This window comes from Coptis chinensis, chromosome 4 (assembly GCF_015680905.1).
Source record: "Coptis chinensis isolate HL-2020 chromosome 4, ASM1568090v1, whole genome shotgun sequence".
In the NCBI taxonomy this organism is placed as follows: domain Eukaryota; kingdom Viridiplantae; phylum Streptophyta; class Magnoliopsida; order Ranunculales; family Ranunculaceae; genus Coptis; species Coptis chinensis.
In genome coordinates this window covers 42,976,097-42,992,578 of record NC_141459.1, presented here as the reverse complement: position 1 = coordinate 42,992,578, position 16,482 = coordinate 42,976,097, and the positions used below count along the sequence as shown (strand labels likewise).

Below are 16,482 nucleotides of genomic sequence, written 5' to 3'. Positions count from 1 at the left end.
CTCATTCTTCTTCTTCACTTTTTGTGTAGGCGTTCTCGTCCTTTTCTTTTGATTTACAACCATTGATCGCAACTCCGATTGTAGCTCCTCTTTGTTGGCTTCGTTTGTTAGCATCACATCCACTGGAACATATGGTGTCAATGGAAATGCTTGGATATCATTATCTCTAAAAGGTGACATCTCATTTTCAACCTCAACCCCAGACTCCTTCTTGGACTTCTCTTTAGCATCCTCTTCTCTTTCTTTTAATTTGGCCTTCAAGGCTTCATTCTCTGCCCGCAGGCTTTGATTTTCTTCTTCCAACTTAATACACCTTCCCCTTAAGTCCTCTTCTGTTGGAATCGGATCACTTGTCAACGTAACAAGCTCCACTTCCTTAAATTTGATTTCTATGTCACCAAAACACCGATAATAACTTCACACAATAAGAATGCAATGTAAAGTGTTCATTTGACATTGAAAATAGGGGATTTGTCTGGGCAAAAATTACATTGGAAAAAACTACTGTCGAATGCATTTGACATGTGTCATGATCAGTGTCAAGTTCATTTGACATGGGAAAGAAGCTAAACTTCACAAGTGATAAAAAATCAAATCAATATGATATATGAACTTGACATTGCAACAGAGTTCCGGATAGTGAAAACTACTTCCATAATTGGAATAAAATTCTGACGACATCGAAATTTCAAAGAAGACTGATATGGGGAAGGAAAATGACTTCAAATTCTAATACATTCGCTCACCTTGTCCACGGTCAAATTTGATAAGGGCTGGGTACGAAGCATTTTGTTGAGTGTTACAATATCCCATCTTGCGAATGAAGGTACATAATCAGCACCTCTATTTGGCATTGCATCAACCAAATTGACGTGATCACACAACCAGTACTGATATCAAGAGCCACAAAAAAAAAAGTTAGTAAACATGTAAAAAATGAAATTAATAATAAAATGACAAAAAAACAAGGCTAAACTAGAGTGAATTCATATTGTAAGTTACCAAAAGAAGAACTGCGCAAGATTTTACTTTTGTAGGCTCACGGTAGTACATCTTCATTCGGCACATAAGGTTTTGATGTATCACTTTTAGCTAGGATACTTTATTCGTTTTTTTTACACTCTCCAAGTACTTCAAAAACCACCACTGTGTTCTTGATGGTGTTGGAAAGAGAAGAGTGGTGATAATGTATAATGAAATAAGTTTGATGAAGTCATTTTCATCCTGCTTACCATTCCATGAATTCACCACTTTATAAATAGCATTTACAATCAATTCCTTGGACAAGTTCTTTTCTCCGCCAAAGTGACGAGTCACAAACCCAGTTTTACTCAACTCGTCCAAATCTATATTTGTAGTCACATGACTCCCATTCATTGGCATACCAAGCACTCTAAAAACATCTTTAGCTGTTAATTTGACAAACACCTCTCCTAACTTGAATGCTTCTTCCCTTTCATCGTAAATTTTAATAATATCCACTATGATGCTTTTTTTTTTACCAACATTTGTTTGTCCAACAAATCATCAAAGAACACTCTAAAAATGTGACCAAATGGTGTTCTACCCATTAGATCATTAAAATCAACACCAACTTTTGACTCACGGAGTTTATTGGCAAGATAAAAAATTGGTAACAAGCTTGAGCGAAAAGGATAAAATTTCATTTCTTTCTTATCTTCATCCACTACCTTCTCTTCCTTCTTGTTCTTGTTATCTTCATCTACTCTCTGAACTACCACTTCCTTCCCTTCCCTCTTCTTAGTTGCTAACTGTATTTCCTGTAGATTATAAATGGAAATAAGTAATATAATAGAATTTATTCAAATTCAATCATTTAATAGCATTACATTCCTCTAAAAAATCCAACCTCAAAAAACTCAAATGCTTATGCTTAAAAATCCATAAATTAACAACAAGCTTAAAATTGTCTTTGACCTTCTCTCCCGGGCATCGTTTTTTGCTCCCCCTCCCCATTGACTCTAAATGCACATTTTTCTCGTTTTTTCTCTTCTTTGATGTATCAACTGTTTTCATAGGTGCTGCTTTCGCCCTTGATGGTTTTTTACTGTTAGTCGTTTTCTTCTTCATTTTCTGTAGTGATTTGCAAGCTCTGTATTTTTAGGTTGTTTGAAGTTTGGAGTTTGGTTCTACCATTTAACTGTTGTCGGAAGTTTAGAGTTTGATGTTTTTATTGTTGATAGAGAAGAAAGAAAGAGAAAAGAACAAGGCTAAATGTGGTTTGACATTTGAATTATGGGCTTTAGGCCCAAACTCAACTTTAACACACTGAGATATGCCACATAAAGTATCATACTGAGAACCGCTTTCATAATAGTTAACACTGAAATATGTCATATAGAGTATCATATTACAAATTATACCACATAAAGTGTGATATGAAGACATTTTATCATTTCAAAAGACTCATGGACTGACAAGTTCCAACATTAGTGAACTCTTCCTGAACTGCAAAATCACAATATCTATTCGATTCCTGAAGCCAAAATAAATACCGTTGTAACAATTGCTCTAACTATTACACCAATCGCTAAATCTTATGAGAAGCTTAGGAACAACTGCTTCTAACAACAAAATTACTCTACATTGTTCAATTACACATCTCTTTCCCTTACATCAAATATCTGTCATGCGGAAAAACACCCTCCCATCCTCACTACAAAAATTCTCAACATTGAATTTATAGGAGTGTTGTACCCAATATCATAACCTGGAACATCACCACTAGGAACATGACCAATAACTTCACCATTAGGAACATCACCACCACTTCTTCCTGTAAGTTCAACAGAAAATCAAAATAAAAGAGTTGCGCGAACCATACAATCTAAGTTTACACTATAACGTCATCCCCATCTAAGTTAAACAAGTGTGAAACCAAAACATGTGTCGTACCTTGCTCACCATTGTGTTTATGCGGATGTGGACACCTAGGCTTTGTGTGCTCCGTAGATTGGCAGTTGCTACACTTGTACCTTCGAGATCCTGGTGTTCCTTTATCAAATCTCACTAAGGCCACGAAACAAACAACATTTACTTACTTATAACCCAAAGAAATAAAATGTTATGTGCTCCAAAAGGAAATTTCTAAAACTAAAAGTGAGATATACATGCATGCATGTTATTATGACTTCCCACACCTTGTAGCAATATATTTTGATGTAGGTAAAAGATAAACGGACACTCTTATCAATGCCAACTGTTATCCACAGGTCTATACGGAAATTAATTTTATAACATCAAACTTTCAACTTACACCCTGTATCTCTATTCAACTCGTCATCTTCCTCACGTAGGTCGGCAACTCGAGCAGTGCGTTCAACATAGTTGCGGTTAATACTTGGACCTATAAAATAGTGAAACACAACAAAAATGTTGCCAAAATAAAGTAGAATCAACAACTAATCAAAAGATACAATTGGAAATATAGACATTACAAAGTTGGGACCATACCAAAGAAAAAATCGCAAAGGTAAATAAAACTTACCTCCGTCTTTCGGATGCAAGAGTGGGCATGTGGGTTTTGTGTGACCTGTCACACCACAATGGCCACACTTATTCTTATTCGTCTCATTGTGACCTTGAAGTCTGCTAGGATTTTGCGGTCGGCCTTTGGATTTTACATGTAGGGGATCATTAACCGATTGCCGATGTGTGGTTTTAGGCGGAGTAAAAGGCATCTCAAAAGGAACACGTGGGCTGCCTTCATAAGCTGGTGAAGTCTCATCGGTTATTGGATTTTTCGTTGGACTATTAGGCATCTCAAAAGGAGCATGTCGACTGCCTTCAGAAGCAGATGGAGTTCGGTTCTTTGTAGAGAAAGAAACTAAAAACACTTTGAAAGCTTCAATGCTTTTCGCTGTTTGGGAGGCCCACGAACATATCTGCCTACATTTGGTTGTAAGATCACTGAAACGTATAACAGAGGCCGCTTGGTCAGAAAAGTTGGGTTCTCTTAATCGAACAACCGATTTAGCATCCCGTGTCCATCTCCTTAAAAAGCAGCCCTGAGGTATCACACCAACGTCCTCATGTTTTTAAACTGAAATGATATGTCTACATGGAAATCTAGACGACTCAAATAGCCCACATGAACAACTAGCATCCTGCAATACAACATTGTATCTCACAGTCGACCTTTTTTGCCTATTCAAATGGCGACTCATGGTGTACACACGAATATTGTCATCCACATCTTTTTTATTGTCTGCAGTGTACATCACTTCGTCCTTTAATTGCTTCTTAAAACAATCAAAAGCAGCTCGCGTATATATAGATGCAGCCTGATTTGCATAATCATTCAAGTGGGTATGAAGGACTGGTTTGGTTCCATTCGTCATCACCTCTTTCTCGTGCTCTCGGTGACGGATATTTGCAACTACCACTTTCATTTTTCCAAACAGCTCAAACAACTGCATTCCAACTTTCACTTGAAGCCGGATTACGGAGTTTATACTCTCACAACGTTGGGTGCTTCTGCAACCGGCAAAGAACTCACCATGGAGATATGATTTTGCCCACATCTCTTTTTTCTTGTATATCATGTTCACCCATTTGTTATTACTGACTTGGAATTTCTTCACAAGTGTTTCCCACCTTTCTTCGAACTCATTGGACGAGCACTTCATAAACATAATAGAACATAAATCTTTTGAAAATCCAAGGATGTGGATATTTTTTAGGCAATTTTTCATAATGTGTCAACAGCACAAGCGGTGTTTCGAATTTGGGAGAGTAGATCTCACAGCCTCGCGCATCGCCGGGTCACCATCAGTGATCATTGACTTAGGGTGTTTGCCATATATCGCGCCAACTAGAGATTTCAATACCCACTTGTAAGACTCCACACACTCACCCGTCAACAATGCAAAACCAAACACTACTATTTGTCGATGGTTGTTCACTCCAGCAAACACAACAATTGGCATCATGTACTGGTTGCTCTTGTATGTTGAATCAAACAACAATACATCTCCAAAGCAACTGTAGTCCGCACGTGAGGTGGAATCTGCCTAAAACAGTCTAACCAGCTGCCCACCCTCATTTAAGTTATAATTGTAATGAAATAAGGGATCTCCCTTCACCTTGTTATCCACGAAAGCCAGGAGTGTGTTGGCGTCACCATCAATACATCGATTTCTCCTATCAAGCCCCATATGATTATACAAGTCTTTCTTCAAAAAACCAACACTTGAGAAACCTCCAGCCCTATGTACAAAAACATTTATCACCTTGCATTTACGAATACCAACATCAACTAGGCTCGTAGCAAATTTCAAATCTTCTTCACTTACATTTCTATGTGATTTTAAGAACATCGAGCTCGGATCTGGTACAAGTGGATGTGTGTGTTCCCCAATAAAATCCTTCACAACCCACAAATTTGATTCAAAATCATAACCAACTTCAAAGCAGGCTTTACATTTAAACCTACTGATGGCCTTCGACTCTTTGGATTCGATGTCGCATTTTCTGGGTGTCACCCTGTTTACATTTCGTTCACTAGCAGCTGAGCATAGAAATCTCCGCTTAACACGAACACCATCTGTACGCATTCTATAAGTATCTTTACGAACTAACTTTGCATATTGATTGTAAATTGCGAAAGCCTCCTCAGTCGTCTTGAACTACAATGAATAGAATGTTGCTTTGTCTGCTTCGAAAACTCTACTAGCCTCACACCCGTCACTGTCTCTATCATTGTTCTCATGAATTTCAACATTTTTACCCTCCCCCATAGATGTGACATCCACAAAATCACTATCGTCATACGTAAAACTATCAAAACATGAATTTCAAGCCAATCTTCTTCATCATCAGAGAAGTGATTCATCATCGGATTGCTACATGAAACAAGTGCACTTTTAGCGCATATTCACTCGTTTTCTTACTCTACGAAGTAATCACAGTGGTAATAGTAAAAGAAAAACACATAAATGCTTGAACAGTATAATGGTCAGAACCAAATAACAATGGTGCTCAAACCATATACCACTTTGGAAAATTTCAATGTCAACTTCATTTGACATTAAATCATACACCATTCAATTGTGAAATTTTACCTAGACATGAAAAAGAGAAGGAGCTAAAAAAGAAATCAACTAATCTCATACTTATAATTGTTGAAGATCAAAGAACACTACGAGAAATGGAGGCAAGAGTTCTCAAGTTGAACGGATTTTAGTGAGAGGGAAAAGTTTAGTTCGCGCCATTCTAAATGTTAGAGAGAGAGAAGATGTGTTGCTACTTTCTTACCCTTAACTATTCATTTTGCTTATAGCATACTCCTATTAAACTACTATATGTAGCATACTCATATTAAATTACTAAATGTAGCATAACACTATTAAACTACTAGATATAACATACTACGATTAAATTACTATATATAGCATACTACTATTAAACTACTAGATATAACATATAATTAAGTATCTAACAACAAATGACATTGTAGTCTACTTGCCATTAGATATCAGTTAGATATATCATTCGACCTCATATATCATACTATTTTTGTTTTTTTTTTTTGATAAGTGAATTCAGTTTATTGAAATGAGGTATGATCCGACCTCAAACTTATTAGTCCGACCTCAAACGATTCAAGCATAGCTCTTTTTTGTCTCTTTTCCGACTTTTTGGTTTCTGCCATTAAAGCACAACTCTTTTTTGTTTAGAGAAGACGGAACATTTACGTTTTTACCCTCACTTATCGCATTGACGTTTTTACCCTCACTTATCGCATTGACGCTTTTACCCTTAGTTATTGTTCACTGTTCCTTTTCCTCAAAACTTAAACACTCAATCAAAAATTTTAAAATGTGTGGTGGACAGCCCTGCGCACCCTAGCTCACATGGGGATGCTTCCACAATTTTCATTAACCTGGCATTTGAGCAAATACTTTCTGATCATTCTGGTGACTATAAAAGTCGTCAAAGTGGCGCAAAACAGAAGGGATCCCCGAGAAAACAATAACTACAAAATCTTCAGAAGAAACGCAAAATTTTACATATACATGCAAGCATTGAAAAGGACTTAAGATGATTATTCAAAATCCGTATTGACATTAAACTATAGCAAATGTGCTACAGGGATCTTTGTGCTATGGCATGAAACAATTATCAAAATCGGGATAAGAAAGCTTAAAAGAGAAACCCTCTAGTTACATGAACTTGAATAGGAAAGGAATATAAGAGAGTGAGAAGTTTCTATTCTTGACCATGAACTCTTGAAAGTGTGCAATGCCCAGTACTCAAATCCTGACACATGCAACTTGAACCTGATGGCTCTAACTTCGAAAAAATTCTTTAGAACCAAGATTCTAACTTCTCTTCTATGGTTCCTCATGCTAAATGGCCTAAAAAACTCAAGAGCCATCCATCATGGTATCATTTGCATTTGATGGGGTTATGCCCAAAGGGTTTACGTTCTTCCCGTCCTCACCAGCTCCAAAAGTAAATTCATGAGATGGAATGTTCACAGTGCTGCGATCGAAAATGGAGATGGCAGCAGGACAAATGAAAGGAGGGACGTTGTTATTCGTTGTTGGGTGCCCAGGACCTGATAATGCCGTGCCAGAGACAGGGAAGACAGTGGGCATTGGGCTGTTATTGATTGGTCCAAATATCTTCTGCTCACACACCTGCAACTGCTCATGCACAGCTACAAATCACGAAGAAAGAAACATTAAGGGATCACGCAATGCTTAAAACATGATTTATATGCTTCAAACAACAGTAGTAGTAAGTTGTAACACAATAGCCAACACCAATGATACAATAGATCATACTAACATCAACCAAACGCTAAACAGTCTAGGCGACTGAATCCTCTATGCACATTCATGATCGAGTCAGTAGGAGACGAAAAAGAGGAACATTTGCTATGGTTTTATTAGTTCGCCTCAGATTAGCAATTTCATAAGGATGGCAAATCAAAGTAAATGAGCACAGGACATCACATGTATATCCCACTATGGATTGGCCCCACAGACCAGTATGTCAGAATTGCTCAAATACTAGCAACCTTTCTAGAAATTAGAGTTCCAAAAAATGAACAACATATACAGAAAATATTCTCATTTTTGGCTACCAGGCTCGTGCCAAAGTTAAGTTGATTAACAGTACGCAGCAGCTGAAAATACTGCATTTCAGTTTTGACGACTGGTCCTACTCCCCACACCATGATAGTCAGGCTTAACAGAACCAAATATCTCAAGTGTACAACCTGCTAAGTTAGCCAATCCCTCAACCAGTCACAAAGGTCAAAACACTACAACAATGACATTAAATCCAGTACACACATGTTTCACCGCTACTTTACTCCGACAGCCCTTGTTGATGGCGAAAGGCACAATTGTGTATACTAAAGGGACCCTGTTTCTAATGAGAGGCAAAAACACATGCTGGGGTCAAACACAAACCACAACTGTCCCTGTCAGCACCAGCAACGGATTGGACTCAAAGCAACAACCTCTTGGTACCTACCACTTCAATAACATTACATATTTTAGAAGGGAACCTTATTTGTTGCCAGATGCCAAAAGCATGGACTGCTGTATGTTGAGTTGCATTAAGAAGAAATTAACACCTACACATACCTAGGACTGTCAATGGATCGGTTTGGGTCGGGTTCTAGAAAATCTGAACCCGAATCGATAAGAAAATTGGGAACCCGAAACCGAACCGAACCGATAATATTACATTTCATCCGAAACCGAACTGAACCGATAAGATATATTGCAAACCGAACCCGAACTGAAAACTATAAAATCAATTAAATCCTAAATTAAATTAATTAATTTCAACCACACAATTGATAAACATTTACAAAATTAATCATAAATAGTATTAAAATGTTATCTTATCGGTTCGGGTTCATATCGGTTTGGTGGAGGGCAAACCCGAAACCAAACCAATATCTTATCGGTTCGGTTCGGTTCGGTTTCGGGTCAGTAGAGGAAAAATCAAATTACCAAAACCCAAACCGTTTTTTATCGGTTTGGTTCGGATCGGTTATGGGTTATCGATTGACAGCCCTACACATACCTAAGCAAGTACAGAGGATACTAATTGTTCCAAAGTAATATTCAAGTATATATTACCCATGTACACCAACTTCGGTAACTTCGATTTCAGGTTCTCCAACCATCTTGTGAGAACCCCTGCCACTATCTAATCCTCCATCACATCATCTTAAACACTTTTTATACTTACAAATTTGTCTTCTCTGCTTGTAGCCAATCATTGTCTAATTTCTAGTGATAGACTGTAAGGCTGTACGCTACTAAGCTTCATTTTCTCTGCATGCTCTTAAAGTTGTCTTAGACTGTTTTTTTTTTTTTTTGGCACTCTGATGTTTAAGGTTATTCCCTTATTACTTCTATATTTGGTTTTTGATATTGGCCTTTCTTCATGACTTCATTAAATGTATCTGGGGGGGCATTTGATGAAACCATACGATGTGTGTCTACCACATTTTACATCCCGTGGTGCATATTAATATTGGAAGAAAATCAAAGTAATGTGGAACGATAATGGGAAACATAATTTATGGATGGTGATCTGAATTTTGTGATTCACCAACAAAAAGATTGGCTGAAAGCATCTATTACAAACGGCAATAGCTCTTTTGATTGGGAAGAATGCTCCACTGTACCTCTTATCAATCACACTCTTTAGAATTTAAAACACATATTGAAGTTTGTTCTGATCATCCTCTTTTCCTTATTCCACCCAATGATTTGTGGGACTTCTTGTTTTGTCCGTAAACAAGAAACAAATTCTAATATAGATCTTACTGGCGGAAGCTTCAGTTTAATTGAATCTACACTTTAATTGAAACACAATTAAAAGACGACCTAAAAATCACTCTTTTATTGAATCTCTCAATCACAAATCACACACATAAACACAACTACTGAAACCCTAACTACAAGCCCGTTATTTAAAGTAAACCTAGAAAACATAAACCAATAGGAACACGACATGTGTCCAACTAACTAATGGACTCGAACCATAGACTTGGACTCAACTAAGGGGCTCACGCCCATAACATGTAGAGGAAACATAGGCGCACACCTATGACACTGACAGACTTGACTAATGTTCTATATCAAATTCATTCATAAAAAAAACTGTGCTTTCCTTGGACTCTTAAGTCTCAGATGGGCACAATTGGTATAGTTCGGGTACGCGACCATGGTATGGGTGTAACCTTTTTTGAGGATCAACCTTTTCAATTGGCTCCTGAGTCCTGACCACAGTCTTATTCAAAGGGAGTGGTCTCACCAAAATACTGTTGATCTAACACCCAGTTACTCCACTTCCTCACATTGCCTATGATACTAAGTCTCATACTATTCCAGACCCATGCACTAAGAGCTAAGAAATCTACATGCCGAACAACTAAAGAAATCCATGCCAACCAAAACAAGGACAATACATTCACCTTGAACGAACCCAAGTCTATGTACTACCGTACTAGTAACCCCTCTCCGCATTCAAATACTGATGGTATTGCTTTGAGCAGAGAGAAACTTAGTTGTACTAGACCTCCTATATCTCAGTTTGTCTTCTACCATAATTTATTCTCATTGCATTGTAAGACTTTCATCCAACCCATTCGTGAAAGTGTAAAAGAAGCATGTAGCCATTCCTGAGCGCAAAGCATTTATAGGCATAAGAGATGCGTGCTTTGCCAAAAGAACGATGTGCAGGAACTAGTACCATGACCACAGAGGATTAAGTCTATAGGGTGAAAATACACGTTTACAAACAAGCACTAGCAAGATGGTATATTCGACAAGCAATAGGTCACTCGGTTTCTAATATGTATATATGTATACGTTGAGCGACCCATTGAAGGGCAAAGCCCAGAGTAGAAGAATTTATGTTCAGGCTTGTGGATTGACGGCCTGGAGATATTTGCACCACTGACCACGATGAAATCTAAAATAGCTAAATCTATTTCAAGTCGACATGAACCTTGGTACTCATCCTACAACGTAATTGACACCATTTATAAATTGGAACACCTGAAGGTGAGCTAATAGTAAATAACGGAGAGTTTTTAGCTTCTGATGTGGAAGTAGATGTACTTGTCTCTAACTAGACATGCTTTTATGGCTCTATGCTCTAAGTGCTATTCGTGAATCGAAGCATGCTCCCCCAGACCACTATAGTATACTTTTATCTGTGCATTTTATTTTCTTTTTTGGCCAAACTTTTATCTGTGCATTTGGAATGTTAGATTTACTTAATTATAAAGTGAGCACTTTTTCCTCTCAACTGTTCCATAAATCATCAATTGAGAAGGGGCAACGAAACTGTGTGTGAACACAAATGTGTAGAAGGAGTGCACAGACCTTGAGACAGCTCAACAGAAGGCCTCCGATCTTTCACCCATTGGTAACTTTGTGGAAGCCTCCATCCTTTGCATTTCATCAAGTATGCAATAACAATGGCTGGAGACCTGTGAATGATTATATCGTCATACTTATAGCACATAAGAAAAAGAATTACGGCTATAGCAGCAACTAACCTATTTTTTCCTGACATGCAGTGCACTAGAACACGAGCCTTGTCCTTTTCACATTGCTCTACGAAAAAATTGATTGATTACAGTCATTCCTAAGCAAGAAATCAGATGTAACCCACATTTGACATGATTCAGCAGAAAGAAAAACAGTCAACCCCCCAAAAAACATAAAAAAGTAAAAAAACCCTAATAACAAGTTAACAACATACCAAAATCAGTGACCACATAGAAAATAAAATGTAGATAAAATGAATCTGATGTAACCCACATCTCACACAATTCAGCAGAAAGGAACAAACTAAAACCCCAAAAAAACATACAAAATCTCAAACAACAACATACACAAATCAGTGGCCACAGAGAAAATAAAAAGTAGATAAAAGAATACAAGGAGAAAGAGAAAAGAAAAGATAAAGTTGTGAAATTGACACAGTGTGATCAAAGTTTTCAGGGGATGATCTTTAGGGGTACATATACAGATGCAATCTCTTGGAGCAGATTCTTGCAAGGGTTGTCCTACACACAGATATGCAATCAAAAGCCCAATCTGAAATGACACTTCCGCTGGCAACAGCTTACTAGCCTTCCTTTTCTTCAAGCAATTAATCCCTGTCTTGTCGCTCACTGATCAATGATGTCGACATTGAAAATAATTTTCTCCCACCTGGAACCACAGCTATGGTGAACATGTGGGCGATCACCCAACGTAAACGCCTGGTCATAGCCTCATGAACTCGAACCCTATATGTCAATGAGGACTCAACTAGTATGGGTCCTGTTCTGAGTTTGGCTCCTTTTGGGTTGGGAAGAAGGCTCTGTCTAGGGAAAGCATTGGGCTTGGCTACTTTTTACCTATGGTTGGTTCAGTTCAGAAATTCAAATGGATAACTCCATAAAGTGCTGTTGACCTGTCTGCTTGCCTCATATCATTCTTGAAATGAAAAAAAAACAATACCTGTAGTGCTATTCCAAAGGTTTTCCTGAGATTTTGCAGTGGTGTTGGCGGTTTCTGAAAGAGAGATGGCTTGGATTTATCTCTTACCACTATTTTTATATACAAGTTTATGTGACCTGAGAAGCTTATTGGTGAGGTTTTAATATGTAAACATAAAATTTATTGTACACTACTACACTGCAGACATTCTTAAGTGTATACATGGATTTGTTAAGAACTCAAGAACAGGCCTGTAGGATCTTAGGTCATTAATACCAAAGCTTGGAAAATGACTTTTCTATTCATTTCAGATGAAAGTAACACAGCAATATGCAGTGATGATAGCTTATGCACGAGGCACTTTCCAACTACTTAGAATTTTTCGTTTTTTAAGAACATCTTCTGATGCAATAATGGCAAAACCAAGAAGAAATATAAAGGAAGAGAGGCACACATTTACGTGATCCCCTCTAATTAAGATGCATATAGATCACAAAACTCATTGTCCTGTGAGGCAATCTAATGTTCCAAGGGTATACGCCTGGAAGGACCTACTTAGGATTACACTAGCCCAATCTAATGTTACAAGTGAGCCCCAATCACACAAAGCATTAAACAGCACACCCCTGAAACTTGAACAAGCTCTCGCCGAACCAGAGAGTTCTTCTTTGATCTCCTCCACTACTTTACAGAGGATAGGCTTCCTATCAATTGCCTTTTAGGAATGGACACAAAAGAATCAACTATGCACATACGGAAGGTTACTTTAGAGAATATAGGTTGCATGCAAATAGAACCAACACTTTAGGGTTAATTTTGAAAAAAATATTATTGATTTGCCTCTTTAGGGTTAAACACAGAAGATTCAACTATACGCATATGGAACATTACTCTTCAAAATATATGTTGGACGTAAATAGCACTGACACCTCAAGACCGCACCGTTCAAACCAAGATCTGACTATTGCTAAAGTTAGACGTTATAAACAACAAAGAGGGAGGTTGTTTTCGAGAAAATATATTGATTAATAAGAAAGAAAAAAGAAATAACAAAGTATTTTTTGTGTTATCAATGAGATAGGTATTAACCATAAACACAAGTTCTGCATCACTTCAGGAGTCTAAATGGTTTCAGAGATCTACTTCCAGAATTCTTCTAAGTGCACAGAAGCAGCTCCTCCCTATTCACATATAAGTTCATGGAAGACTATCCATCCATAAATTGTCAAACTGAATAGGTTGTGATGTATAGTAACACTCTGTAAAGAGATGCCAGGTTACGTTAGCATGGACACGGCGAAAAATCTAATCTCCGCATCGGATGCGGCTAGGACATGTCTCCAACATGACACATGCACGTCCAAGTGACCTTTGGAATTTAGATGTGAATGTGGATTTGGCCGCAGATACAGACGTGGCCCTTTTTCTATTTTTACTTTTTGACAAGGTACAAAAAGTAATATGAACATAAAATAAAAACCTCAATCTACAACAAGATTGACTACGACGATGATGAGGGCAGTGATGAACCTGACCATTTAACTGTTCAGAAAAGGAAATAGTGGTGGAGGAGTGGGAGGAGAATTAAGGATTATGGGGGAGGAAGGCTGGGTGGTAGTGTTGGAACTGTTTTGGTTTGTACTCTGTAAATAGTAGTGTGTTAAAGTAATTACTTCCTGACGGGGCTTAGATTATGGTGACTTTTCTTCTTTACTTTTTCCTATTTCTTCTGTTCTAAATTGTACGTTACAGTTTTTTCTTGTGTTCTTTTTTCTCTTTTTGGTCTTCTGGGCCGACTTTTGTCTTAGACAATGTGGATCTAGGAGTAGTCAGGCTGCTGACACAGCAGAGTTCAGGTGAACGTAGTGACATGAGTGATTTTAGTCATTCTCTCTCAAAGACCCCTTTCACAAAAACCATTCCTCTTTTACTAAGCTGTACTTCCTTCTTCATTTGCTCAATCTGCTGGTCATCTAGGTAGGTCTCCACCTAGCTAAAGAGTTAATGTAACTGTGATGCAGCTATAATCAATATAACCTCTCTTTACCGATGAAAAAAAAGATAAGTCCAAGAGTAAGAGCTTTACTCCTCAACAACTCAATCTACGCTATGATTAATCTTGTAAAGTAGTAAGGTTCATGTCCCCTGCCTTGTTAGCTACGTATGAGATCTCACTTTCTCAAGTCATACGTTTTTCAGCCTACAGTGTTCTATAGTTATTATTACTTACTAGCTTCCTTCACTTCTACTTATACTACCGCTGCGGTATTTCCAAACCAATGTTGCTTGCTTATAAGAGCAAGGTGCGTATCTGATGAAGTTACTAGAGGAACCTAAACTTAAAAGTTACACATGTAGATGATGAATATGTTAAATATCTTTAGTTATCAATACATAGGCAACTAACAAAAAAATTCTCATTAATCATTTGATTCACAACTACAACAAAAACGTAATTAGCTTATGTCATAAAGTTTTTTGTAAGATGAGGCTATACCTAAAAACTGGATTGCATCGTCAAATGGTAAAATCTTTTCATCTTGGAGGCAGTGATAAGTGAAAGAGTTCCTGTAGAGATTTTGACAAGCAGGTACAGTCTGCATACTCAAAAAAGAAAAACATGTAAAAAAGGGTTTTCCCCTGGAAATTTCTTGACCAAACAAGAGAAGACAATGACATAAGAAATCAGCTAAAAGAACTAACAAAAAGATTAATATAATATATTCTCTAACGTAATGAGCCACATAAAAGATGAGTTGGGAATCTATCTGAATCCGACACCCTTAACTCTACGATCCAAGATACGAGTTTGTTGATTGAAAAAAACAAAACAAAAGCAGGAGATCGGATTACCAGAAGTTGCAAATCCAAATCGGAGGTTGTAGAAGAGAAGAAGAAGATCCATGGTTTGCTTCCTTTCCTTGATATTTAACCCATGTTCTCCTTTGCTTCTATGCTATGGTATCTTGTGAGAGACAAACACTCACTTAAACCCCAGTCGGTTTCCCTCTTCTGTCTATTGAGTTTATGCTCACAAAGTTGTATTTAGAGATGGAGACTAACATGTCTTTATATAGAGTATAGACTCAGCTTAAGAGCCAAGGGTTAGAGACCATACAGGTTCCTAACTTGGCTCCAAGTAATCTCATGGCTGAGAATAATTAGTTGAAATTTAATCCGCGAATATAATTCCAAGTTCCAAAGTACAATACAACTATAAAGAAGCCCTTACATTGTATCACACTGCATCCAAGCCCCTCCTCCCTATATAATAACCCTCAATTACTTTGGGGTGCAACTTGCATCTCCAGCCTCAAGTGAAATTATAAAACTCTTTCTAAAACAACATTTATACGTATCAGAATAATATACTTATTAGATTAAAGATGCGCGTGGTTGTTTATATCCTATGATGAACATATACTGCAAATCATTGAGAATATGAAGAAAAGCTTACATTGAGAATACGAGATATGCCTTGAATCTTAAGAAGTTCAGCACGAGAAGCATTATCATAACTACCCAAGTAAAGAAACTCAGGCAAAATTTCGGACGGAAATGCACTAGCCTGTACACCAGGTTGTTTCTCGGTAGATACCGGCATACGATGTCCACAAATTCCACAAACTTCTCCTTCTTCATATTTGTGGTAGTGTCCACAAATACCACATGGATTTTCTCTCTCCCTTTTCCTCATAATAATAATGATTATTTGTTTACGAAATTTGGTAATCAATCAAGTGTTTGTGTACGGGTTATATATTGAGGAGATCTGTGTCGGGGAAGTGAGAGAAGCTTTTTTATTATTATTGAGTCTGAAGTCTGAACACAAGGATATGTGATGACGAGGTAATCAAGTGTTCTGTGTTATTAGATTGGTTTTCTTAGATTTTCTCCTTTTTAGTGGTAATTAGATATGGTACGACTGTAGTACGAGGAAAACTGGACACCTTGCTTGCTTGCTAGTATAGTAGTATGCTACTCATTA

At 37.5% G+C, this 16,482-nt stretch overlaps 1 protein-coding gene across 1 annotated transcript; it reads right to left on the bottom strand.

The window, feature by feature from the left end:
- Nucleotides 1-7,063: 7,063 nt before the first annotated feature.
- Nucleotides 7,064-16,463, bottom strand: LOC147503569 (protein-tyrosine-phosphatase IBR5-like). The gene is made up of 5 exons (XM_086556868.1): nucleotides 15,952-16,463; nucleotides 14,992-15,091; nucleotides 11,564-11,621; nucleotides 11,388-11,494; nucleotides 7,064-7,684 (listed from the first exon to the last, which is right to left on the bottom strand). Exons 1-5 carry the CDS (start codon nucleotides 16,189-16,191, stop codon nucleotides 7,389-7,391), a joined length of 801 nt encoding a protein of 266 aa, XP_086412994.1. The 5' UTR covers nucleotides 16,192-16,463; the 3' UTR covers nucleotides 7,064-7,388.
- Nucleotides 16,464-16,482: the final 19 nt, after the last annotated feature.